The sequence below is a fragment of the Stegostoma tigrinum genome, chromosome 5, assembly GCF_030684315.1.
Source record: "Stegostoma tigrinum isolate sSteTig4 chromosome 5, sSteTig4.hap1, whole genome shotgun sequence".
Lineage (NCBI taxonomy): Eukaryota > Metazoa > Chordata > Chondrichthyes > Orectolobiformes > Stegostomatidae > Stegostoma > Stegostoma tigrinum.
This window is the reverse complement of record NC_081358.1, coordinates 72,109,001-72,136,555: the sequence shown is the minus strand read 5'-3', so window position 1 is coordinate 72,136,555 and position 27,555 is coordinate 72,109,001. Positions and strand designations below refer to the sequence as shown.

General features: G+C 39.6%; 1 protein-coding gene across 1 annotated transcript; it reads left to right on the top strand.

The window, feature by feature from the left end:
• Positions 1–4,683: 4,683 nt before the first annotated feature.
• Positions 4,684–25,931, top strand: LOC125451603 (chloride channel protein C-like). Its single transcript, XM_059646362.1, has 7 exons — positions 4,684–4,770; positions 6,444–6,687; positions 9,679–9,873; positions 12,414–12,493; positions 21,510–21,649; positions 25,244–25,415; positions 25,827–25,931. The coding sequence occupies exons 2-7, from the start codon at positions 6,502–6,504 to the stop codon at positions 25,837–25,839; spliced, it is 786 nt and encodes a 261-aa protein (XP_059502345.1). The 5' UTR covers positions 4,684–4,770; positions 6,444–6,501; the 3' UTR covers positions 25,840–25,931.
• The last annotated feature ends 1,624 nt before the right edge of the window (positions 25,932–27,555 follow it).

Genomic DNA, 27,555 nt, shown 5'->3' with positions numbered 1-27,555 from the left:
TCCTGGGAGACATTGGGAACTGCCTGTGATTGGCCTCCCTATTGCAGACCAGATGGCTACTGTTCCAGGCAGATTGAGAGATCTCACTTGCCTGTGTGGTTTCGTCTGTTACTGCAGCAACACATCACCTTGGGAATCCAATTTGATGACCTGGCTGAAGTAGTTCAATTTAAGATTAAAATGCTTGGAGAAAGGAGCCTCTATCTTGAGATGCACTCTCTCCCTCACTTATCTGAAAATACTTTTTCAGCCATATTATTGGACATAAGCCTACCTTCTGACCATGAATTGGTCAGTTCAGGCAAATCACAGCCTAATGACTGTTTTGATGTAGATTTCTGACCCCCATGTGATCATAACAGTGGAGGCCTAAGGCCTACAAAACAAAATCTTATTTCAATATAGAACAATGTACACTGGGCACACATTGAGAGAGATGCGAAAAAAGGTACGGCAGCACAAAACGTACAATTGATCATTGTTTGCTAGTCCATGCAATTAACCAAAATATTTTCCTAATGCAACATGAAAGAAGTCTACACTTGGGCAGTCTCAACTGGGTCGTACTGCACGCCATTCTGAAAATAAGTACCAACTTTCCCATTTCACTAGTTCATGCGTACACTCTTGTCTGCAGCAGAAATCTGACACTTTGGGTGGTTAGTAGATGTGTGCTTTTTAATGTAGTAATGCATGTTTAGTAAACCTCTGCTTATTCTGCTTGCAAAACTAGTTTTGTTTCATCTGAAAGTTGCAGTATCACTATGCACAAATCAACACATAATCTGGTGAATCCCCAAAAAATAGCCACTTTGAAACCATAAAAATGTTTAATTGTGTTGGATTGAACAACTGATCATATGACCATAAATATTTGTTGTAAATATCACTTTACAAATGAGTGAGATGGTATGTCTCCTATTTTTAATAGCTAGAAAAGGAGGTCAGTAGAATGGAATTGCTTGGGAACAAGCGCACCCACAGTGACATAGAAGCATAGAAGATAGGAGCAGGAGGAGGCCATTCAGCCCTTTGAGCCTGCTCTGTCATTCTTCACAATCATGTTTGACCATCCAACTCAATAGCTTAATCCTACTTTCTTCCTGTAGCCTTTGATCGCATTGGCCCCAAGTGCTATTTCTAGTTGCCTGTTGAATACATTCAATGTTTTGTCATCAACTATTTCCTGCGGTAATAAATTCCACAGGCTCACCACTCTTTGGGTGAAGAAATGTCTCTTCATGAAAAAGACACTATACTGTTGAAAATATTTCATGCAATTCAACAAATCAAGATTTGGTACAGAATTAGTTTTACAGAAGGCTTGTGATTTTTGTGGAAAAGGAGTATAATGAAGACATAGCCAAAGAATGTTTTTGGGATATTGTATAGGGAACTCTTACTGTAGAAGAGTATATGGTGCTAATTTGGATAATTTTTGATGTCCATGCTGGATGCTGTAAGTAACAAAAATTCCATTTCCCATAACTGACATCTCTCACCTTGGTGTTTTTGTATTCAAAACAAAGAATCTGAATAAATGAAACTAAACACACACAACAAGATGAGATATTACCATGCCACATGTTTCAAACAAAAACACTGAAAGATACTTCAGGGTATTAATATTTGTTGATGTAGACTGTTCTGCAATCAAATGCATAAGTCACGCAAATACAAATCTCAGATACAAACCAAATGTAATAAAGTTTCTTCATGGCCTTTGTGAAGACACCAGGATCAAATTAAGCACTTTTCAACCATGGGAAATTTGTGTTCTATAAAGAAATGAAAAGTGGAACGTAGTTGATTTACCAAATGGTCTCCGTTTGGGTATATGTGCAACTACACAAAAGTGTAGTCAGACAAAATTGTAATTTGTAGCTCAAGTAAAAGGTAGCATTCATTGGTTAAAGCCAGCCTGAACCTCTATAAGAGGAGTGGCTTATGGATGGATCAGTTGTTGGCAGTTTTTCAGGAAGTGTATCTGATTTGTGAAACAGTGAGGATTGGCACAAGGTGGAAGAAAGCAGGCTCTCAGGCTTTCAAATGCTGCATTGGAAATGTTGATTGTGGAGATATAAGGCAGTAGATATGTCTGCTACCTCAGGGACTGTGAGACCCTCCTTAACAATATATCAAATGGCACTGGAAGCAGATAGCCATGGAGACCAAAGCCTCAAACACCTGGATTCAGGAGCATTAGAAATTCAATGACCTTGCAAAAGTGGCTCAGGCCAGTGAATAAATTTTCAAATGCCATATGCTATGAACTGCATACTAGCCTCAGGCTTTCCTCAGTTTGCTGAAGGGTTAGGTTGTACACTGGCTCATTTGTAGATCTTAATGATGGTATCATTAGCATCGCCTGAAAAACAACTGTGAGTATTCACAACAAATTGCACTGATGCACTGTTGCAAAGCTTCTGTTAAAATGTTATGTGCAAGAGTTGAGAACAAGACTTAGAACTTAGCTTAGTGACAATCCTTTCTACCTTGGAAGTGAAGGCCATTTACATATTTGTAGACTCAACTACAATGCAATGTTTCTAGTATAGCTTCTGTTACAACACCTGCAGAATAGTTTTTCAGCAGAATATCAGATCGTTGCCATGCAGCCAAGAAAGCCTGAGTAAAATTGAATTCAGTGGGAACTGGGGGAAAGTTCTCCATTGGTTGAAATCATACCTTTCAGTATCTTGGAAAGTGTTTTTTTCCCCCCTTTTTCCTTTTCTTTGCAGAGACATGGTAACTAGATTCCTGGGAATTTTAGTTTGTCACTCATTGAAGAGAAATGTTTTCTCCTGGAATTTTCAGCTGTTTTGTCCAAATATGAAGTTGTAGCCAATCACCCAGGAACCAATCAAGAATTTGGCCTTATGCTGAACAGTCACAACTACCAAGCAAAAAGCAAACCAATCAAAAGTCTGTCACTGGGCAAAACTGCCCTGGACATGCACCAATGGATGTAAGGTGTCTAGTGTCCTTCCACATTGCTTGTACAAAGCAATGTTGTAGATAACACACATAACGAGTTACAGCAAATTTTTTTTTAACAAACTGTGTCATCTTCTTCCACAGCCCTTTGGTTTAAAGCAATATTTTTGTTCTTTTTTATCCCACAGTCTGAGAAATAAAAGTGGGCTTTACTGTACTAGCGGTAGTCATCTGGGAAAACATTCATTTTGTTGAGAATATCTCCAGCAATAAAGATCTTCAGTTACCTGAATGAATTGAGAAGAGAAGATTGAATGGAATATTGGTCAAAATGTTTACAAACATGGGAATCTAGAAAAGATAGATAGGGAGAAATGATTCCCTTTGGCAGATGGAGTGAGAACCACTGGACAGAGATTTAGTGATTAGCATGAGAAAGCAGTATGAGAAAAAAAGCACATTTTTACATAGAGAATATTTGTGATCTAGAATGCACTGCATAAGAGTATGGTGTAGCCAGATTCAATTGTAATGTGTGAAAGACAATTAGATAAGAAGCTGAAGGTAAAATCATTGCAGAGCCCAGGGGAAAGGGAGGGAAGTAGGCTAGTCAAATTGATCTTGCTAAGAGGTGGCCTGGGCTTTACAGTCTGATGGTCTCATTCAGTGCTGTACCCACTCTGTTTGGCAGTTTGGTGGTGAGGGGGTGGGGCATGGGATAATTGTGCATTGTGATCTCCATGCTCATGACCAGTCTGATTGAATTTATTCCCCATACCGCTTTTGCACTTCTTAAGGCTTTGGTATAAAATCTTTTTCTACCAAAGTTTGACTTGCTACAGGTCATTACAATTTAGTCTGGCTTGGCGCACAATTCTTAGCTAGAAGTAATTTGGCCTGATGATGTGTTCACCTTAAAGTTAAGTAACTTGTTCAGTGCTGCTCATCTTAGAATTTGATCATTTTAGAATAATTATCTCAGCTTTCAATCTGCATTTATCTCTGATACTTTGGCATTCCTCCGTGAAGACTACTGTTAAGTGTTTATTTAGAATTTCTGATATTCCTTCATTGCCATTTACAAATAATTTGTTCCATTACTAATGTCTCTGTCCTTATAGATAGCATAACATTTAATTTCTTTGCCTGCCCAACATCCCTCTCTTTGGGCTCTATCCCCTCCTATCATTTAATCCTTTCCCCACCACCTCCCACACCCCCCATCTTCCGCATATAAACTAATATTGTCCTAGCTACCAACAATTCTGAGGAAGGGTCACCAGATCTGAAACATTAATTTTAATTTCTCTTTGCAGATACTACCAGACCTGCTGAGCTTTTCCAGCAACTTCTGATTTTGTTTCTGATTTACAGAGGCGGCATATCTTTTAGTTTTCATATGGAGAGATGTAAGGTACTGAACTATTCTGTCTGTGAAACCCATGTACCGTTCTGAAGTGGTACTTGTTTTGTCTGAATTCTGCATTCCATGAGAAAAGGAAAAAACAGGGTGGGAGGCCAATATTTCAATACCTGGTATACAGGACTAAATTAAAAAGGTGAAATTACATTACAGTTTAGTTTGATATTGGATACTGCAAGAGAAATTCAGTATAATAAGTAGTACAAGATGGGATTGACTGGCAAGGTTGGACTCACAAATTGTTACAATATTCTTATTTTCAATTTATACTAAAATGTGAGCAATCATGTTTATGATAAATGTGACTTTCTTTGTAGTTCCATTCTTGGAAGTGGCCTGAGTCAGTTTAAATCTGATACATTTGGAGTTCAATTTCCTTTCTTCACAAGATTTCGAAACTGTGCTGACAGGTAATTGACTTTAATGATGTAAAAGTAGATTCCACTGAATCATCATAGTAGATTTATTACCTGTATGAGAACAGAGGGAACAAGAACAAATCAGCACAGGAACAGGCCCTTTGGACCTCCAAGCCTGCACTGACACAGTTTGCCCTTCCATACCAAAATTGTCTTTACCTACAGGGTACGTATCCCCCTATTCGCTTCCTATTCATGTATTTGACAAGGTGTTTCTTGAATGCTGCTATTGTGTCTGCTTCCACCAACCCCTCTGGCAGCGGTTTCCAGGTACTCAACATCTTTGATGTGAAAAGCTTTCCTGGCACATCTCGTTTAAACTTACCCCCCTTGACAATGAACCTGTGTCCCCTTGTAACTGACACCTCCACCATGGGGAAAAAGACTCATATTTTCCTCAATATCCGTGCAATTCACAATCTTAATAACATCTATCAGGTTGCCCTTCAACCCCCTGCATTCCAGTGAGAACAACCCCAGTTTATCCAATCTTTCTTCATAACTAAAATCCCCCCTACCAGGCAACATCCTGGTAAACCTTTTCTGTACCCTCTCTAAAGTATTCACATTCTTCTGGTAGTGTGGTTACCAGAACTGTACACAATATTCCAAGTGTGACCGAACTGAAGTTCTATTAAGCTGAAGCATAACTTGCCTAATCTTATGCTCAATGCCCCTTTCAATGAAGCAAGTATGCCATAGGCCTTTTTTACTACCTATCTACTTATGCTGCCACCTTCAGCAATCTGTAGACTTGCACACCCAGATCCCTCTGCATATCAATACTCTTAAGGGTTCTGCAACTTGCTGTATAATTTCCACCTGTACTTGACCTTCCAAAACGCATCACCTCACATTACACTCCATCTGCCATTTTTCTGCTCATGCCTCCGAATGAGCTATATCCTGTTGTTTCTTCTGACAATCCTCCTCATCATTCGCAACACCACCAATCTTAACATCTCTCACAAACTTACTAATTAATGTAGCCATGTTTTCCTCCAAATCATTTACGTAGACCATGAACAGTAAAGGTCCCAGCACTGATCCCAGTGGAACACCACTAGTCACAATATTCCATTCTGAAAAAGATCCTTCCACCTTCTGTATCCAGCTTGCCAGCTGACCCCTGATATCATGTGACTTCATCTTTTGTACTAGTCTGTCATGATGAGAGAGAGAGAGAGACAACTGGCAATGGTTTAACAGGGGATGGGGGTAGAGGTGGGGGGAGGCGGTGGTGTCACTATGCCTCAGGGAAGGGGAAAGGTTAAGAGGGTGGGATTTTTCATGGCAACCACAGCTGGTATAGGAATTGAACCCATGCTGTAGGGCATTACCCTACATCACAAACCAGTTATTTAGTTAACTAAGCTAACAATCTCCATTGTATGTAATAGCACACTGAAGGTTTGTCTGTGTGGCACATTTAAGGTTGAGAATAATGAATTACTCGGTGAAATGGATGGGTTAAATCTCTGTCCATTTTTTGAAAAATGTATTTTAAGGTATATTTTTTGCAATGGTCTGAAAATGAATGAAAATAATTATTTACACTGCGGAAGATTCCTTTTATTTGCAGTGAAACAAAAGTGTTTCTTTAAAATTCCCATTCAGAAGAGCTTTAAAGGCATTATCCTTATAGAAATATTCATCTGTTTCAGGAGAAACTTCATTACTGCAGGAGCAGGAGCAGGCATTGCCTCTGTATTTCGAGCCCCGATGGGTGGACTGCTGTTTACATTTGAAGAGGTGGCCTCTTTCTGGGATCTCAAACTTGCCCTGCAGACCTTATTTTGTTGTTTGATGGCCGCGTTTACGACTGATCTCCTGTCCTCTTCTTTTCATGGATTTGTTTATCAGGGACATTTTGGATTCTTCAAGGCTGAAGAGAGTATCTTGTTTGGGGTATGTTCTGCAGAGAGACGTTTGACAGAACTCCGTTAATTTAAAATAAACTGTGAGTTGCCGTTAAATTTCCTTAACAATGAAACATCTGATACAACATAGAAGCTATTATGAAATCACTGAGATTTTTAAAATAAAGTTAACTTTGGGGACTAAAGTTCACTTTGAAATCAGGATGTAAGCCAGTGAAGTATATATTTCCCTGAGGATCACATGGATACTGTGTTCACAGAATATCACTAGTTTTTGTAAAGCCCTTGATGACGTATGGAATTAGATTTTGTGGAATCAGAGCTACAGCAGATGCTGACATTTGTTTTCTATAAACAGGAACACGTAGGAGATCTGGTGAGGATGCAAAAAACTCTTTTCTCCCCTTGTTTGACACACCCATAATAACTGGGTGGGTTCATCCCAAACTCGTTCAATCAACACTCTAGAAACCAAAGTAATATGTTTTTATTAGTGTGGAAATCTTGCACTAGAATTTACAACTCTCACTCCCCACCCAAAACCTGCCTCCTGTAAGTTAGCAGAGATAATGGGAACTGCAGATGCTGGAGAATCCAAGATAATAAAGTGTGAAGCTGGATGAACACAGCAGGCCAAGCAACATCTCAGGAGCACAAAAGCTGACATTTCGGGCCTAGACCCTTCATCAGAGAGGGGGATGGGGAGAGGGTTCTGGAATAAACAGGGAGAGGGGGGGAGGCAGACCGAAGATGGAGAGAAAAGAAGATAGGTGGAGAGGAGAGTATAGGTGGGGAGGTAGGGAGGGGATAGGTCAGTCCAGGGAAGGCGGACAGGTCAAGGAGGTGGGATGAGGTTAGTAGGTAGGAAATGGAGGTGCGGCTTAGGGTGGGAGGAAGGGATGGATGAGAGGAAGAACAGGCTAGGGAGGCAGAGATAAGCTGGCCTGGTTTTGGGATGCAGTGGGGGGAGGGGAGATTTTGAAGCTGGTGAAGTCCACATTGATACCATTGGGCTGCAGGGTTCCCAAGTGGAATATGAGTTGCTGTTCCTGCAACCTTCGGGTGGCATCATTGTGGCACTGCAGGAGGCCCATGATGGACATATCATCTAAAGAATGGGAGGGGGAGTTGAAATGGTTTGCGACTAGGAGGTGCATCCCAAAACCAGCCTAGCCTGTCTCTGCCTCCCTAACCTATTCTTCCTCTCACCCATCCCTTCCTCCCACCCTAAGCCACACCTCCATTTCCCACCTACTAACCTCATCCCACCTCCTTGACCTGTCCGCCTTCCCTGGACTGACCTATCCCCTCCCTACCTCCCCACCTATACTCTCCTCTCCACCTATCTTCTTTTCTCCCCATCTTCGGTCTGCCTCCCCCTCTCTCCCTATTTATTCCAGAACCCTCACCCCATCCCCCTCTCTGATGAAGGGCCTAGGCCCGAAACATCAGCTTTTGTGCTCCTGAGATGCTGCTTGACCTGCTGTGTTCATCCAGCTTCACACTTTATTATCCTGTAGGTTAGCAGATGGATGGCAATGGCTGCAGGTATGGCTGTTACTCGAGGTGTTTGCTATCTAGCCTGCTGCTATTTTGTCAACAGTCATGGAAAAGGCAAAAGCCAGTCACGTTCTGAATTGTCCAATGAATGCTCACTAACCGGCCTTCCCTTGCCACTGTTGGCATCTAATTGGCAATGGGATTGACCCATACCATGTATACAGTTCACGGCTCAGGCTAGTGGCCAGGCAAAGAGGGTCGTAGTTTTTTTGAAGGGCTCACTTCCCCTCTGGAGACATTCTTTCAGTGTGATTCCATTCCTACTGCAATGTCATTTCTGGATAACAACTTATCTCACAGGGATCTGTCACCTGATGCCCTTTCATGCCACTGCATGCTGATACCTCAGATAATGAGATCATCACAATTTTCTGATATCCACAGGTAGTTTGAAAGCGTTAAGGGTCTGAAAATATCTTTGAACTATATCCTAAAATGAAGACCAAACTGAGACAATGGATAGAAAGTTGTCTCAGTGACAGGAAACTGAGAGTATTGAGGAATGGCTGTTTATCAGGCTGTGAGAAATGTAGAGAGGTGTTCACCAAAGGCCTGGCACTTGGACTGCTGCTTTAATTGTTTGTAGATATACAGCATCATTTCACTGAAATTTAACACGGGGATGAACTAGATGGAAGATTTTAAATGGAAGTGAAGAAGCAGCATAGGCTAAAAGGTACAATTTGGAAAACAGATGTGTTATTATATCTTTTTTATTCTTTTCATAGGCTGTGGGCTTTGCTGGCAAGGTTAGCTTTTATTGCCTGAAACTAGCTGCCATGAATGTCTTGACTGGCTTGCTCAATTATTTCAAAGGGTCATTAAGAGACAATCACTTTGTTGTGACTGTGAAGTCAAATGAAGACCAGACTGGCTGAGAACAGGAGATTTTCTTCCCGAAAGGACATTAGCAAACTAGAATGAAACCTAATGCTAGATTCATGGCTGACATTACTTAACAAATCCGGATTTTATTTTTTTGAACTCAAATTCCACCAGCTGTCCCTGGAATCTTAACCTGGGCCTTTGGATTACCATTGATAGTGACATTACCATCACCACCCACCCCCCAATAACTGTACATATGTATTTGTTTTTATTAATCCGCCTCACTGGATCTACAGCCCCTTGTCAGTTGGTCAGATCTTATCATGTACTCAATGCCTAATATGCAGCCTCAGCAGGAATTCAGTAGGAGTTAGAGTAATGCTATTTTACCCAGTCTAATTGAAGCATTTGGAGTGTCTGCTTTACTGACAGGATGATATTTATGAATTCAGCACTGACCAGGGATGTTAATTTACTAGCTTCTGCTCCACGAGGATGTGTTGCATGTTACTTTAGTATCATCTTCTTGGAGTATTTTCTTATCTCTACAGGAATACACATTTAGTTCTGAAAAGACTGAAGATTTTTGGTTTTGAATTATTGCTATCCTTTTTGATTTGTGTTTATCTAGGTTAAATATTTGCTCGACATGAATATTTTGGTATTCATTCCAACCATTATCTTGGGAATAATAGGAGGTCTGCTGGGAGCATTGTTTGTCTCCATGAACCTGAAAGTCAACAAATTTCGGACAAAATTCTTTAAATTAATTAAACATAAGTTTATGCAAAAGGCCTGCAAGCTTACAGAGGCAGTCCTAATATTGGTGAGTTTCTTGTGATGTTTTTGCTGAACACAGTCTATTTGATTTATATTTTCCCCCAATATTTTCATTTACATCCTCCTGTTTGATCTCTACTCTTTCACACCATCTTCAGGTGTAGTGCTACACTTCAGTTTCAGGCTGATTTTTTCATCATAAGCTGAGTTACACAATTATTGTTATAATACTCAGCTGTCATTCATACTTGTTGTAAGTAGAAATAGAACAATAGAAATATCAAGCATCCTGTCCAGTTATAGTTATAAATCAGTAGGTGCAAGTGGGAAAGGATATTGGTGAAATTACAATCATTAGGAAAGTAGTACTGAACAAACCGCTGGAGACGTGGCTGACAAGTCCTCGGGTCCTAATGAACTTCAGGCATGGGTCTTAAAAGAATGTTCATAAGTTCCTAGATATGTTGGCATTCATTTTTGAATTTTTTTTGATTATGGAAAGGTTCTATCAGTCTGGAAAATGGCTAACTTAATCCCTCTATTTAAGCCTAAGGGAGGAATAAAACAGGAAACAACAGATTAGTAGGCTTGGCTCCTGTAATAGGTAAGGTATTAATGGATCATTAATGACGTTTTAGCAGAGTACTTAGAAAAACTGAAACTAATTGAAAACAGTCAACGTGGCTTTGTGAAAGGAAAATCATGCTTAATAAATTTATTAAGTTAAAAGGACTAACATGTGCTATGGGTAAAAGGGAGCCTGTTGATATACTGTACCTGGATTTCCAGAAGGCATTTGCTAAGGTTGTCTTCTCAGAATAGTCTAGACAGGCTGGGCTGAGTTTATAATAGTGGGGAGTGATTTGGTTGAAATATATAAGATATTGAATGGTCTTGACAAGTTGAACATGGAACGGATGTTTCCTCTGGTGGGTAAGTCCAGAAATCAGAGGCAATGCTTTAGAATGAGGGGCTCCCCCTTTCTAGGACAGAGACAAGGAGATTTTTTTTGCTGTCTGAGGGTTGTGTGGCCATGGAACTCTTTGCCTCAGAAAGTAATGAAGGTGGGTTCATTAAACATTTTCAAGGTGGAGATAAATACTTCTGGTGTGCTTTATGTCCACATCCATAGATTTGTGTTCAAGACAGATTGGTTGAGAGAAAACAAGGCTGAGAACTATCTTCAGGCCTGGACTTCTTTACAATATTTTTACTACATATTCGGGTGAAATTCTACAACATGTTATATTCAGATGTAAACCAGACTCCAGACTTACTGTTGCATTATTGAAGAATTATTCCATAAATTTTCCCACTAAATTCTAGTCTGTATGCTTCCAGAATTCACATGGCTAGCCTTAAGGCTCTGCTTCATTCTTCATGTCTTTCTCTCTTTCTCTTAACTCCATCTATATTATACTATTTATGCTCAGTGAGGATACATCCATGACATCACCCATGATTTTAACAGGATCCTAAAGATGTTACACAACAGACACATTTTATAAGGCACAAGAATCAAAGGTTAGTGGGGTAGATGTGTATGTGAAATACAAAACAGCCAGATCATCTTCAGCTTTATTGAGTGGTGGAACAGACTCAAGGGGATGAATGACCAATGGCTACTCGCAATTGACAGTTGTGCATACCCAATGTTCCTTCTTTTCTCCAAGGAGAACAGTCTCAACTTCTTCAAATATTTTCATGGTTGAAGTTTCTCATTCCTGGAACAATTCCTGTAAATCACTTTCACACTCTGTCCAATGCATTCACATCTTTCCCATGTGACATTCACATCTGTACACCACACTCCAGCTGTGATCTGTGCACATATACTTCCAAGTTCCTCTGTTCCTACACATCTTCTTACAGTTTTACTGCATATTTTACATTGTTTTTCAATGTTCCTCCAATGAAACCTCACACCTCTCTACATTGAACCTCACTTGCCACATATCCTCCCACTCTACCAACTTGTCGATGTTCTTTTGGAGTTCTGCACTGTCCTCCTCACAGTTTACAATTCCTCCAAGTTTAGCATCATTGACTAACTTTGAAATTGTCCCTTGTATACCAAGATCCAGGTCATTAATAAAGATCAGGTAAAGCTAGGGTCCCAATACAGACCCCTGGGGAACTCCACAACAAACCATCCTCCATTGACTAATTTTGTATCCATGTTGCTACTGTCCCTTTTATGACATGGCCTATAACTTTTCTCACAATTCTGTTGCATGACACCGCATCAAACACTTTCTGGAAATCCACGTATACCATATTAACAGTGTCATCCTCATTGACTCTCTTCTTCCTCTTCAAAAATCTCCAGCAAGTTAATTAAACACAATTTCCTCTTTAGAGTTCCGTGCTGACTCTTCTGAGCTGATGCATGGGAATGCCATTACCTGTAGATAGTTTTCTAAGCTTATTTCCATTATTCCTTGGGACTTTATCGCTGTTCCATTACTGTCACAAGATTAAAATCCATGGACTTCTCCTCCTTCATGCCTTTCCAACAAGTATACCTGAAATTAGAACAGATAAATCATTTATGAAGTTTGATTCTTTGTAAACAATTTTTTTCAGATAATCACAATTACGGCTACTGTCTACGTGCCTTACTTCTTCCCATGCACATTGCTCTCTAGCCATGTAACAGAAAACAGGTAAGAACACACATTTCTCTTTTTCAATTCCAAACCTTTCCTCCACTCCTCTGTTGAAACCTTTGGTTCTTCATTGAAATACTATTTTGTAGGAAAAGTTGATTTTACAAACAGGTGTGAGACTTGGTTTTAAATGTTTGTTGGCTATTCACTTGTGTAAGTCATTCTATTCTTATCCATTGTTCAGTCGCAAGGGACTAATGATACCACCAGGGAGGAGAAATATCTTAAAACTTTGTTCTGTTTTCTTACTGCCTGTAATTAGTGTAACTTTGAAAAGGGAGACGTGTATTTCTTAACTTGTGATTTTCTTGTTAATTTGAATTGCCAGCAGCCATGTACTGTGTGTATAATTAAAGAAAATTGTTTATTCATCTCATTACTCCCAAATCTAACACTGCACCTTTCACTCGTCACCCATAACTCACGTACATGTAGGAGAAGTGGACAGTGAAATTTTACAAGTTACAGATAAAGGAACAGTTCATACGTGCAGGTCTGGTGAAGTGGTTCTTTTCTACTCTTGAACTGTGAGCATAGAAACATCTAAAATAGGATCTAGAATAGGCTTTCAGCCCTTTGAGCCTGCTCCACCATTCAATATAATCCTGGCTGATCATCTGACTCAGGAGCAATAGCTGTCTGCATTTTTTCCCCATATCCTTTGATTCCTTTATTCCAAACAACTATATCTAACTCCTTCATGACAACATTCAATGTTCTGGTCTCAACTTATGGCAGAGAATTCCATAGCGCACCATTGCCTGGGTGAGGAAACTTCAGATCAGATGAGTTCAATATCTAAATATGTTTATTATTCAAAGAGTTGTACTTTCCAACATTAGATGAAGTCAGTTGTTCATAGACTTATAAGAACATAGAACATAGCAGCATAAGAAATAGGAGTAGGAAATGACCATTTGGCCCCTCAAACCTATCCTGCCATTTATCAAGATCATATTACTTTGAGTTTTTTTTTTGCACTTTTTGACTTTTAGAGAAATAGTGGAAAGAAATTGCTGAGAGAGAGATAATGGGAACTGCAGATGCTGGAGAATCCGAGATAACAAAGGGTGGATCTGGATGAACACAGCAGGCCAAGCAGCATCTTAGGAGCAGGAAAGCTGACATTTCAGGCCTAGACCCTTCATCAGAAAAAAGAAATTGCTGCCCTTACTGTTGCTGTTTCTTGCTATGTTGTTTGTGGACAGACTGGTTTCTCCCTGGTTCTTGGGTGTGATAAGACTCTGTGTGACTTTAGTGTGATCTGTGATCAGATTTATTTGTTTGTCCAGAATGATTTGAACTTGGAAGTCATTGCTTTAAAATGAGGAATAATTTGAGGTCATTCACACCTACTTATGTTGGACTGTTTACTTCATAACTTCCTTTACTTCGTGTTTGCAGTCATCAAGTCTGGGCTTTCAATTTGGTAAATTCACAGATAATAGGAGGTGTGAATTCATCAAATGGTTTTATCTTGGTATGTTCATTCTGAGGAAATTATTGTCATTTAATTAGGAACAAATCAAAACATTTGAAATAGTTTTGTGCCTGTGTAAAAATTTGCAAAATCTCTTTTCCCTGGGCAACCAATTCAACAGTCCATCTGTGATAACAAAGTGTGGAGATGGATGAGCACAGCAGGCCAAGCAGCATCTTAGGGGCACAAAAGCTTTTGTGCTCCTAAGAAGATGCTGCTTGGCCTGCTGTGTTCAACCAGCTCCACACTTTGTTATCTCAGATTCTCCAGCATCTGCAGTTCCCATTATCTCTGATACAACAGTCCATCTGTACCCATTTTATGTATAATAAAAGTAGTACAGGGAAATTTCACACTGATGATGGCTAATATTTTAAATTCTTTTATAGGGTATGCCACTCCTAGGCCTGACACTGAAACAGTTGAATTCAGTTTTTAATTACAAGACATTTTATGATTCTTTTGAGTCTGTTATAGATTAAATATGAAATTCAGTGATTCTGTTGAATTTTTCATTAAGCATGTCAATAAGGGGTCATGTTGCTCAAACATGGAAGCCAGAATTGCCCCCTTTCACTTCCAGACTATTACCAATGAGGTAATTTTAGTGTGCCCATTGTTATCCTTATTAGCTAACTAAGTATTCACCAGAAATTGAATCTGTGACCTGCACTATATGTTTCTGAATTGGTACTTTTACCTTTGAACGAACTGAGAGTGCCGGGTAATGGATTTTTAATATTCAGTATCCTTCATTTAGCATCAGTGTGATTTAAACAAGTTTTGTAAGTGAGCAAGTGCATGGTGGACGAAGTATAATGTGGATTTATGTAAGGTTTTCACTGTTCTTGCAAAAACAGAAAGGCAGGTGTTTGGCATGCTTCAGAGATAATAGGAACCGCAGATGCTGGAGAATACGGGATAACAAGGTGTAAGAGCTGGATGAACACATCAGGCCAAGCAGCTTCTTAGGAGCAGGAAAGCTGACGTTTCGGGCCTAGACCCTTCATCAGAGGTCTAGGCCGAAAACATCAGCTTTCCTGCTCCTAAGATGCTGCTTGGCCTGCTGCGTTCATCCAGCTCTACACCTTGTTATCCCATGTTTGGCATGCTTGCCTTCATTGCTCAGTCTTAAAGTATAAGAGTTGGGAAGTCAAACTGAGGTTGTACGGGACATTGATGAGGCCTCTTCTGGGATACTGTGTCTAGTTCTGGTCCTCCAGTTATAGGAAGGATATTATTAAGCTGGAGAGGGTTCAAAAGAGGTTTACTAGGAAATTGCCAGGTATGGAAAGTTTGAGTTATTAAAGGAATGTTGGATAGGCTGGGACATTTTTTATTGCAGTGTATGAGGTTGAGAGGTGACATGAAAACAAGTACAGAAAATAATGAGACGTATAGATAGAGTTGTGATAGTTATCTTTTCCCTAGGATGGGGGATTTCAAGATGGGGGGACATATTTTTAGGATGAGGCAAGAGAGATTTAGGTAAGATATGAGAGGCAAATTTTTTTATAAAAAGGGTGGTTTGTATGCGGAATGAACTTCCTAATGACATGGCAGATGTGAGTACAATTACAACATTTAAAAGACATTTGGATAGGCACATGAAAAGGAAAGTTTGGAGGGATATGGGGCTGGAGCAGGTAGGTGGGATTAGTTTAGTTTGGTTTTATGTTTGCCAGGGACTGGTTGGACCAAAGGGTCTGTTTCTGTGCTGTGTGATTCTATGACTCTATCTGAATGACAATAGACTATGAAGGGAGGACGTTCAGCAAGTCCTGAGTATTCTTGTACATCTAATGCTGAACAAAAGCATGCAGGTGCAGCAGGTTGTGAAGAAGGCAAATGTTATGTTGGCCTACATAGCTAGAGGATTTCAGTACAGCTCAGGGACGTCTCGCTTCAATTGGGATTTGGTGAGACCACACCTGGAATATTGTGTGCAATTCCAATCCCTAATTGTGGGAAGGATGTTCTGGCTATGGAGGGAGTACAACAGAGATTTATCTGACTGATTCCTGGGATGGCAGGATTGATGTATGAAGAAAGACTGGATTGCTTAGGACTGTATTCACTGGGATTTAGAAGAATGAGAGAGGTATCATAGAAGCCCATAAAATTTGAACAGGTCCAGACAGAGAGTGTTCCCGATTACTGGGGAGCCCAGAACCAGACTTCACAATCTAAGCATATATAGCAGGCCATTTAGGACTGAGATGAGGAGAAATTTCTTCAGGTTATCAAGTTGGATGATCAGCCATGATCAAATTTAATGACAGAGCAGGCTCAGAGGGCTGAATGACCCATTCCTGTTCCTATTTATTACATTTCTGAAATTGGTATGTCTGATCACCACCACATTACTAAATACCAATATCCTATCCTCCTAGCTGCTCACTCAAGTGTGAATTCAGTCATGTCCTGTTTGATATTGAGCTGATTTCTACTGACATTAAACCACTCACAATGGGCCAAAAAGAAATCAGAATGTTTTGTAAGTTGTTAGGAGCTAGAAACTGTGTGTGAACAGAGAGTTTTCTTGTCCAAGTACAGAAATCACTACCAGCAGATGGGTAAAACAAAAATATAACAGCTAATGGAATTTATTTGGAGCAATGCATTCAATTCTGGGCACCACATCTCACAAATTATATTGTGGTTTTGGAAGGAGTGCAGTGCAGAATTACTGGAATTTTATGGAGAAAAATAGGTCAGGTTGCATAGAGTTATTTTTGTATTCCCTTGCCAGTAGAAGGTCGAGAACTGTATTTTTCATGGTATTTAAGATGATTGAAGGAAGTGATAAAAAGAAAAAAGGGAACTATTTCCTTTACTGGGGAATCCAGATCAAAGGGCCTAAGTTTAAAAATTAAAGCTCTGCCATTGAGCATGATGTCAGAATATACGTACTGTAATCGTATTGCAGAAATCTGAAACACTCAAATTGAGGCAGACTGTCACTGGGTGGGATGAGTTATGGAAAAACCAGTAAAATGTGTGCATTTTACTTAGCGGGCCAGCATGTCTTATATACTTCATAATGTAGCTCCAGCATGACTAGTAAATTTGATTTCAAATATCACTTGTATCTACAAAGTTTTTCTGTCAGTGTTGGAACTTATCAGAGGCAACCTTGTCACTAAGTGTGGTCATTCAGGGCTCAATTGAGGCAGACTGATTCTGGGTGTAACGAGTGCATGGTGAGTTGGTGTTTGATTAAGGCAGTCTGTTGTGGAGCAAGGAAGAGTGGAATCCAGGTTTGCTAAACTGTGACACCACGGGTTTAAATCACATTTGACCACCCAAATCAAAGGATTAATGTGTCTTCCCCAACTCCCAACTGCTGGGTAGAGATATTTCACACAGGTCTTGTCAAGCCAGGGGTGGGGGGAATGGTTGTTGAATGTCTTGGTTAGGTAAAGGACTTTCTGAGTTTCCCCTGCTAATAGTAAGTTTGCAGATGACACCAAAATTTCGTGGTGTAGTGGACAGTGAACAAGGTTACAAAATCAGAAATTGTGGGAGAAGCCCAGCAGGTCTGACAGCATTTATTGAGAGAAATTAGAGTTAATGTTTCAGGTCTGTTGAGGTAAGGTCACTGGGCCTGAAACGTTAACTCTAATTTCTCTTCATCAGATGCTGCCAGACCTGCTGGCATTTTCCAGCAATTTCTGTTTTTGTTTCTGATTTACAACATTTGCAGTCCTTTCAGTTTTTAGTGATTAAGGTTGTCTCAGAATAGAATGGGTCCTTGATCAGGCAGGCTGATAGTTTAAGTGTAGTAGATGGAGTTTAATCTAAATAAAGGTGAGGTGTTGTAATCAGAGCAGGACTTACACACTAAATGATAAGGTCCTGGAGAGTGCTGTGAAACAAAGAGACCTTAGAGTCCAGATTCATAGTTCCTTGAAAGTGGAGTCATGGGTAGACCATGCAGTGAAGAAGGCATTTGGCATGCTTACCTTTACTGGCCAGTGCATTGAGTATAGGAGTTGGAATGTCATGTTGTCGCTGTACAGAGCATTGAACAAAGAACAAAACAGTCGCGAAACATGTCTTTTGGCCCTCCACACCTGTGCCGACAGATTTTTGCCCTTCCATACTAGAACTGTCTTAATTTCCAGGATCCATATCCTTCTATTCCATTCCTATTCATGTATTCTTGAATGCTGCTATTGTGTCTGCTTCCACCACCTCCTCTGGCAGTGCGTTCCAGGTACTCACCACCTTTTGTGTGAAAAACCCACTTCTCACATCTCTGTTAAACTCCCCCCAACCCTAGCACCCTGGCAGCTTGAACCTGTGTCCCCTAGTAATTGACCCCTTCAGCCTGGGCAAAAGCCTCATACTTTCCATTCTATCCATGCCATTCACAATCTTAAAAACTTCTATTAGGTTGCCCAGCAACCTTTTGCATTTGAGTGAAAACGAACCTATCCAAACTTGCTTTATAGCTAAATTCCCCCATACCATACAACATCCTGGTAAACCTTTTCTGTACCCTCTCCAAAGCATCCACATCCTTTTGGTAGTGTGGTGTCACATTGGATAGGCCTCTTTTGGAATACTGCATTTAATTCTTGTCTCCCTACTATAGGAAAGATGTTGTTAAACTTGAGAGGGACAGATATGATTTACAAGAATATTGCTGGGGTTGGAGGGTTTGAGCTATGGGGAGAGGCTGAATAGACTGGGGCTATTTTCCCTGGAATGTTGGAGGCTGAGGGGTGCCATTATAGAAGTTTATAAGATCATGAGGGACGTGGATAGGGTGAACAGTCAAGGTATTTTTCCTAGGGTGCAAGAGTCTAAAATAGCAGGCATATGTTTAAGGTGAGGGGGCAATGATTTGAAAGGGACCTAAGGTGCAACTTTTTCATGCAGAGAGTGGTGTGTACTTGGAATGAGCTGCAAGAAGAAGCGGTGGAGGGTGGGGTAATTACAACATTTAAATGGAATCTGGATGGGTAAATGACTAGGAAGGGTTTAAGAGAGATATGGGCCAAATGCTGGCAAATGAGACTAGATTAATTTAGGATATCTGATTGGGATGGATGAGTTGGACTGAAGGGTCGGTTTCCATGCTGTACATCTCTCCCTCTGCGACCGTGACAACAACTTGTATTTATATAGCGACTTTAATGTAACAGTCTGTCCAAAGTGCTTCCCAAATGGCCGGGTCCTAAAGGGCATTGTTATTAGTCTGTGATTGCATCAGGTGGTGAGGGAACCAACCAGGGGGAACAACATGCTTGACCTCACCATCACCAACCTGCCTGCCACAGGTGCATCTGTCCATGATAATATCAGGAAGAGCGATTGTCATATGTCCTTGTAGAAGTCCTGATGATGCATTGAGAATATCCCATATTGTGTTGAGTGGCACTATCATTGTGTTAAATGGATTAAGACTTGATGACTGCCGTGGCCATTAACATCTGGAGGGGAAATGCTGAGAAATCCATTGGATCTGTCATGATCTCATTTTCAATTTGATGTGCATTGTGGGGTGTTTGATCATAGCCTGTTACACATATTTATTACCTATTAATTCTGGGCATTATAAATATGTTGTGCATGCTTTGTGGATTCTATTTCTGTTCTAATACTACATATGAAGATTTTCCTATTTGACCAAAAGTGTGGAATCTTGTGGTTTTATTATGTTAGCAAGCCCTTTGGGTGGTTCAGTTTGTTTACTTTAAAAATCATGCTTATTAGTCTGTTGCCAGATTGTAAAATAAGGTTAATCATCTGGTGCAGAATTCTGACAGTTTTGGTCGATGATAGAACAATAGGAGGTTATAGATTTGTAATTTTAGATGAGTTACAGGGAGTATATATATTTTTTGAAGATTCCCTACAGTGTGGAAACAGGCCCTTTGGCCCAACAAGGTCACACTAACCCTTGGAGCATCCCACCCAGAATCATTCCCCCTATAACCCACATGCCCCTGAACACTATAGGCAATTTAGCATGGCCAATCCACCTAGCCTGCACATCTTTAGATTGTGGGGGGAAAACCGGAGCACCCGGAGGAAACCCACGCAGACATGGGGAGAATGTGCAAACTCCACACAGACAGTCACCCAAGGCTGGAATTGAACCCGGGTCCCTGGTGCTGTGAGGCTGCAGTGCTAACCACTGAGCCACCGTGCCGCCCCATGAGGAAGAACTCTTTATGATTTGAAAAAGATCTATGATGAATACTTGATGGAAATAAACGTGTAAGGTTCTGGTTGGAGAAGTAGGACTGGGTTGCTCTTCAGAAAGCAAGCATAAACAGGATGGAGTTAATGGCTCATTCTAGTTATCTATCTAGAGCAATGCTGCACTCTATCTACTGCTGCATCACCTTGTTTAATAAATTATCCCAGGGGATAAAATGTTGGCCATCCTCTAGGATCTTTGGTCATTCTGATCTTAATTTTGCTGAGTACATATAGTTTTAAATAGCTAGCATGTGACTATAGTTTCAGGTCAAGTGAAAGCAATTAATTAATTTCGCTTTTAACAAAATCCATCACATGTAATGGTCTTTGAGTGTCCAGATATTTTGATACTGATTTTATTGCTTCCAATGCATGGGATTTGAGTTCCTTACATTTTGCATTGCTAGTCCAATTCAGTAACCATCGTGCTAAAATATCCTTATCCATGTGTGAAGAAAGACTTTGATGTCAGACATAAGATGACCTTTTACTCGTTTGTTTCACAGCCACACCTAAAAGTAATATACTCAAATAACATTTTCTACACCTTTTCTGTATCTTCTGCCTTTATGATAAGATTATTTCTCTCGTGTTTGTTCTAGGCAGAAAAGCTAACATTGTGTCATAGTTCTACATGTATTCTTATAAATTTCTAGTGGAGATCAATTTCATTACTTTGCACTATCACTGCTGTTGAATGTCTTACTTGTATCTTGATATGCAAAAGGCATTGGAATTAAGTCTATAAATAGATTGTAATGCTACGATGTTATTGATTTTCCTGATTTTGCCCTTCTTCCCCATTTGGCAGATCAATGCATTGTAGTAGTCCTGCACTTTACAATCAAAATTTATTGCTCACTTTTCACATAGAGCTAGATGCTTAAAGCTAACTCTCTGGCTAATATTGAATTATTAAGAAGTAGCATTTTGAAAGCGATACCTTGCCTCTTTTTTTTACTTGAAGTCATATCATTCAAGATGGCAGCCAAATTGACATAAGTTAATAAATGTATAAAGGTCATACAGAATAAGTCGCACTGAATTGTTCTAATTAAAATGCCTAAAATCCACATTTCTTCTGTAATTTTTTAATCGCTGTTGTAATGAAGTATTGTTATTACAGTGCTGATTCTAAATTTCATAGGAACAATGATAGCAACTTTAACATATTTCTCAGCCTCCTATTTTTATAAATTCTATTTTCAGCAGTTAGTAAGTGTTCTTAATTCATCTTCTAACACTGTCTTTGTTCTCTATTGTTAAATTTATTGCGAGAAACATAATCAATTTTTTTCTCTCAACGGTTATAACTAGATCATTATACTACAACATTTCAGCAGAGGCTTCTCACCTACTGGGTAACACAGAGTATTTTAATTCATACAACTGTCCATTGGGAACAACCTGGATTGGATCCAATGGGGTAAAACATTCAAATCACACTTACAATCAAGGTAATATTGGAAAAACTTCTGGAATTTTTGAGGGACTGATATTCATTTCAAATTCCTGTTGAATATTCCACAACATGCATGTCAAATCATGTAAGTGGTGGAGACATTTTTAATTATTTCAAAGTGAAATGATCATCTTGCAATGTTCAGTCATTTATCTGCTCCAATTAAGCTTCTTACTGACCTCAATTGTTAATAGTAGAGGATTCTGCTAAGTTGAAAGTCACATGGATGTTTTTATAATTTTCAGTCAGGAAACAATTAGATATCACAAAGTTCTGTCTGGATGGATGAAATATTCTTCCTTATCTATTCTTAGCACATTGGCATTTATTTTTAGTGTCATGGTGGTTATTTGCATGATAATGCATACATTAATGATATACATTGAGTGCAAGATCTTTATGAAATATAATAGCCCAAAATACCCAAAAGTCTCAAGTGGCAGTTATAGATTTCACATAAAATCAATTATTCTTTAACACTTTTGCCAGGTTACTTATTTTCGCTTACACCCACCAGAACAGAATCTCAATAATGCCAAATCTCAAAGGGAACAGTAGTTCACACGTTGATGTGACTGATCATGGAGTATGTCCCTAGTATGATACAATTCCAGATGGGAGTCCCTCAAATGTAATATTTGTGCCACACAAGAGTGATAATCATCACCAACAAGTGAGAATCCAACAACTGCTTCTTATCATTTAATGGCATTGCTATCATTGAATCCCCCATTACCAACATCCTGGGGATTATTATTATCGAGAAACTGAACTGGACTGGCCATGTGGCTACAAGAGCAGATCGGATGCTAGGAGTCTTCAACTCACTCCTCAAAGCTATCCTGTAGGACAGAAGTTAGGAGTCACGAATGATCACTTGCCTAGATGGGTACAGCTCCAGTAAAACTCAAAAATCTTGATGCCATTCTGGGCAAAGTAGCCCACTTGATTGTTACCACATCTGCATGCCTTACTTCCTCTACCACTGTAGCTCAGTAGCAGCAGAGTGTGCCATCTACAAGATGTACTACAGAAATTCACTAGGCCTGCTTAGACAACACCTTCCAAACCCTTGACTACTATCACCTCGAAGGACATGGGCGGCAGATACATGGGAACAACACCACCACTTGGAACTTCTCTTCCAAGCCAGTCACTATCCAGACTTGGAAATATATTGCCATTCCTTCACCGTCGCTGGGTAATGACCCTGGAATTCCCTCCTGAACAACATTATGGGTCTACCTGTGGCAAATGGACTGCAGCAGCTAAAGAAGGGAACTCACTGTCACCTTCTCAAGAGCAATTAGAGTTGGACAATGAATGCTGGCCCAGCCACCAAAACCCACATCCCCTGAAGTAATTTAAAAATATGGCTGTATTCTGGGTGAAGAGGAATGAACTGGCTCCCCATCTTTACTCAATTCCCACATCTCACAGTTGCTCATGCTAAGGTTAATTTTAAACTTAATTAATTAAAAAAAATTTTAAAAAGGCTTCTTCCATCATAGATACCTTTTCCAGTATTTTAAAATAAACCAATGTTACTAGGTTTCCTTGAGTTAACGAAAGAGTGAGTTTAAAAAGTGAGAATTATTAAATAAATGCATCACAAATACACAGATTAGAAATGAAAGGTGTGTCAAAAAAGTAAAAGTTGAAAGAAAGATCTACAATAACGAATAGGTTATAAAGAGTTGTGATCATTAAGAGGGTAATTCAGGTAATACTGACTTTGGCACTTCAATAATTGCATAAAGATTCTTGGTTCAGCAGTTAGGTGAATGGAATTTATCCATTTTCCTTCAACAGTGGTTTTCCTGACTTGACATGTTTGAGTCATCAGAGACTGGCTTCATTGCTTTTTGCCTGAACAAGCAGGAATATCTAATAGAAGTTCTCAGCTGTGTTCCTTTCGGTTTAGCGCAGATTAACTCAAGCCACTTGTTGGCGCATTTACAGGACTTGGGGTTACAGTTTTCTTTTTTAGATCCATTTCTTCTATATTCCTGGAAGAATAAAACACAAATATATATTTCACCCAGTTCTTTCAAATCTTAACATGTTCGTAGTCGGGGGCATAAACCCAAGAAATTACAACTTGGGTTTTGAATAGCATCTCCTCATTTGAAGTGTTACTGTCTGAAGCTCCCTTGACATTATTCAGGTGTGATCTTTCATGAATCTTTTTGACACTCAGTGTAATTCAGACAGGGGTTTTAGATGGCCACAGAGTTTGGATCTTTAGCCATCTTTTTTTCTTGTAAGCCTTTTGTTTAAAAAACACATGTTGTATTGAAAATAAAATTGATACATCCATAGGTAGTTCAAGTTTGTGATCCATTTTCATATAATTGAATGAGAAGAGGATTATGATTTTTTTGTCAAACAGATTCTGATTGGTAGAGGCTGCTCTGGAGAATATACAAGAGAAAGCTAACTTTCAAGCTTCTGTTTTCAGTCAAACCAAATAGGTTGACCCCGATTGTTTAAAGCATTTCCATGGGGAAAGCGCACAGGAATAAATGTCTCCTATGGTTAGTTGAAAAGTCAAAATGTTGGGCATGTACTTTCTTTTTGCAAAGCAACCAAACTATAAACCTGACTGATAATTTTAATCAGTGATAATAATTTTAACTTGTTTTTTCCTATAATTCTTAGGATAATCTGGATGGTCACTCATGGAATAAAGTCTAATATTGTACACTAATTTCTGAGTTTTACAAACAAGTAGTAGCTGAGTACAGTCAGTACGCTGCCCATTGCAAATAACTGAAAGAACTTGGTATAATGTTGACAGTTAATTTTCCATGGTGCATTCTCAATGTCAATGCAACTACCAGTCACAGTCAACTTACCAACTGATCAGCTCTTCTCATGTGTGTAAATTTTTGTTCCCTTTTCAAGATTGCACTTCTTGTGATTCTATTCTGATGAGTGCAGGAAAAGAAAACTTTAATCACTTTTTTTTAGTTTCAGCCGTATGCAAATATTGTACTTTTAAATAAATTGTTCACAAGATCTCAGTATCACTGGCAAGGCTAGCATATACTGCCGATCCATAGTTGCCCAGAGGACAGTTACGAGCCACCACACTGTTCTGGGCTGCAGTCATGTGCAAGCCAGACTGGTTAAATACAGCAGACATAATTTTCTAAAGGCCATTGGTGAACAATATGCTTTTTTTAAAATGACAACCAATTGTGGTCATATGATCACCATTAGGCCAGGTCTTTATTCTAAATTTTTATTGAATTCAGTTTCACCATATGCTGTGGAGGCGTTCAAAACTATCTCACCAGAACTTTGGCCCAAGTCTCTGGATTTCCAGCCCAGTGATATCATCACTACATCACTGCTTCCCCTAAGCAATTTTAAAAATATCTAATCAATTAAAGACAAAGGGGCTCACCCTGAAATATTAACTTTTCATTGTTTTCCTCCAAGGTGCTGACAGTTCTGTTGAGTATTTCCAGCAATTTCTGTATTTATTACATGCTATTACATTAAAGATGCCACCTAAATGTAAGTGATTGTGTTTTTTATTGTGGATCCACAGTACTTTCTTAACTGTTGTGTCTACCATCAGCTGCTGCGCTTCTGTTTGGTAATGGACAGGATGGAATTGTGTATCTCTTCAGAAGAGGGACGCCTGAAGAATTTGGATATGCTGCTCTCTTCACAACCCTTATTATTTACTACCTATTTTCTTGTTGGACAGCTGGTACTGCTATGGCATGTGGACTTGTCATACCAATGCTGTAAGAAGCATTTTACTCTAATAGAGGCATGTTTTCCAGTGTATTCTCTAAAAAGGCTGACAAATAATTGTGTTTATTTGACAAATCAACCTAAATTTTTGTTATTAATTTAATTCCAGTGAATATCCAATACTTCCTAACCCATAAACTTAATCCCATTCAAAACATTGCAGCTTGTTTCCTAATCTGCACTAGATTCCCATCTCACATCCCTCTATAGCCAACACTTACATTGGCTCCTGGTTAAGCAACGCCAAATTTTTACATTCTCATCTTATTTGTAGATCCTTTCATAGCCCTTGTGCTTCTCCATCTCTATACCTTTCTCTAGGTCTGCAAGTCTTTGATATACCTGCCGTTCTCTGATCCTTGCCTACTGGGCATTTCTGATGTTAATCATTCCACCTGCAGGATGGCACGGTGACACATTGTTTAGCATTGCTGCTTCACAGTGCCAGAGACCTGGGCTCAATTCTACCCTTGGGTGACTGTCTGTGTGGAGCTTGTATATTCCCCCTATATCTGCGTGGGTTTCCATTGGATGCTCTGGTTTCCTCCCACAAAGATGTGCAGGTAAGATGGATTGGCTGTGCTAAATTGTCCTCGAGTGTGCAAGCTAGGTAGATTAACTACGATAAATGTGGGGTTATGGGTATAGGGTGAGATGCTCTTTAGAGTGTTAGTGCAGACTTGATGAGCCTAATGGCTTTTGTCTACTGTGGAGCTTCTATGATTCTAACTCTGCTAACCATGCCCACAACTGCCAAGGTCCTCAAGTCTGGTATCCCTCCATAAACCTCCTTCACTTGCCCAATTTTCTGTAAAACATTCTTTTTACACTAAGCTTCCAGCTATCTGCTCCAATACCTCATGTGGTTCAGTGTCAAATTTTACTTGATAAGACTCGTGAAGTGTATTGGGATCTTTCACAGCATTAAATGACCTGTATAAAATTCAAGTTGTTGCTGTAGCTGTTATTGTCAAAATGGTTTGGAATGAAAAATCTGATGCACCCACTCTCTGCTTGTTTTACCTGTGTTGATTTCTTATGCAGCCTGTTTTTAACCTGCATCAGTCTCTGCTAGAGCTCGACTAATTTACACCAATGTCTGATACAGCCTAACTTTACTGCATTATTCTAACCTATGTTAATCTTTGGTACAGCCTATTTTATACATATTGACTTAATACAGTATACCTTTACACATGCCAATCTCTGATAAAACCTGTCTACACCTGTGACAGCCTATCTTTAACTGTGCCAATCTCTGATACATCCTGTCTTTAACTGTGTCAACACTGCATACAGCCCATCTTTACCTGTGTTAACATCTGATACAGCCTGGCTTTGCCATTGTTAACTTTGATATAGCCTGTCTTTACCTGTGTCAACCTCTGATACAGCTTTCCTGTACTTGTATTAATCTCCAATACAGCTTGCTTTTACTTGTGACAGCCTCTGATCCATCCTCCTTTATCTGTGTTAACAACTGATGCGGTCTTTCTTTAATTGCATCACTATCTAGTGTAGTCTGTTTTAGTCATAGAGTCATAAAGCACAAAAATGGACCATTTGGTCGAACTTATCCATGCCGATCAGACATCCCAATCTGACCTAGTCCAGCATTTGGCTCACATCCCTCTAAATTCTTCCTATCCATATAACCATCCAGATGCCTTTTAGATATTGTAATTGTATCCACATCCACCACTTCCTCTGGCAACACATTCCATACACACATCACCCTCTATGTGAAAAATTTGCCCCACAGTGCTGTTTTAAAATCTTTCCCCTCTCACCTTAAATCTGTGCCCTCTAGTTTTGGATGCCCCCACTCAAGGAAAAAGGCCTTGGTTCTTCACCTTATCTATGTTCCTCATGATTTTATAAACTCTATAACTTCATCCATCAGCTTCCTACACTCCAGGGAAAAAAAGCCCCAGCCTATTTAGCTTCTCCCAATAGCTCAAATCCTCTAATGCCAGCAACATCCTTGTAACTCTTTTCTGCGCCCTCTCAAGTTTAACAGCGTCCTTCCTATAGAAGGAACACAAGAATTGTACGCAGTATTCTGAAAGTAGCTTCACCAATGTCTTGTACAGCTGCAGCATAATGTCCCAACTCCTATATTCAGTATCC

Excerpts from the sequence above, each read along its gene's own strand:
- LOC125451603 (XM_059646362.1), top strand. The coding sequence starts at position 6,502 with ATGGGTGGACTGCTGTTTACATTTGAAGAGGTGGCCTCTTTCTGGGAT. Across the intron at positions 6,688-9,678 it reads AAGAGAGTATCTTGTTTGGG|GTTAAATATTTGCTCGACAT; the intron begins GTATGTTCTGCA and ends GTGTTTATCTAG. Across the intron at positions 12,494-21,509 it reads AGCCATGTAACAGAAAACAG|ATCATTATACTACAACATTT; the intron begins GTAAGAACACAC and ends GGTTATAACTAG.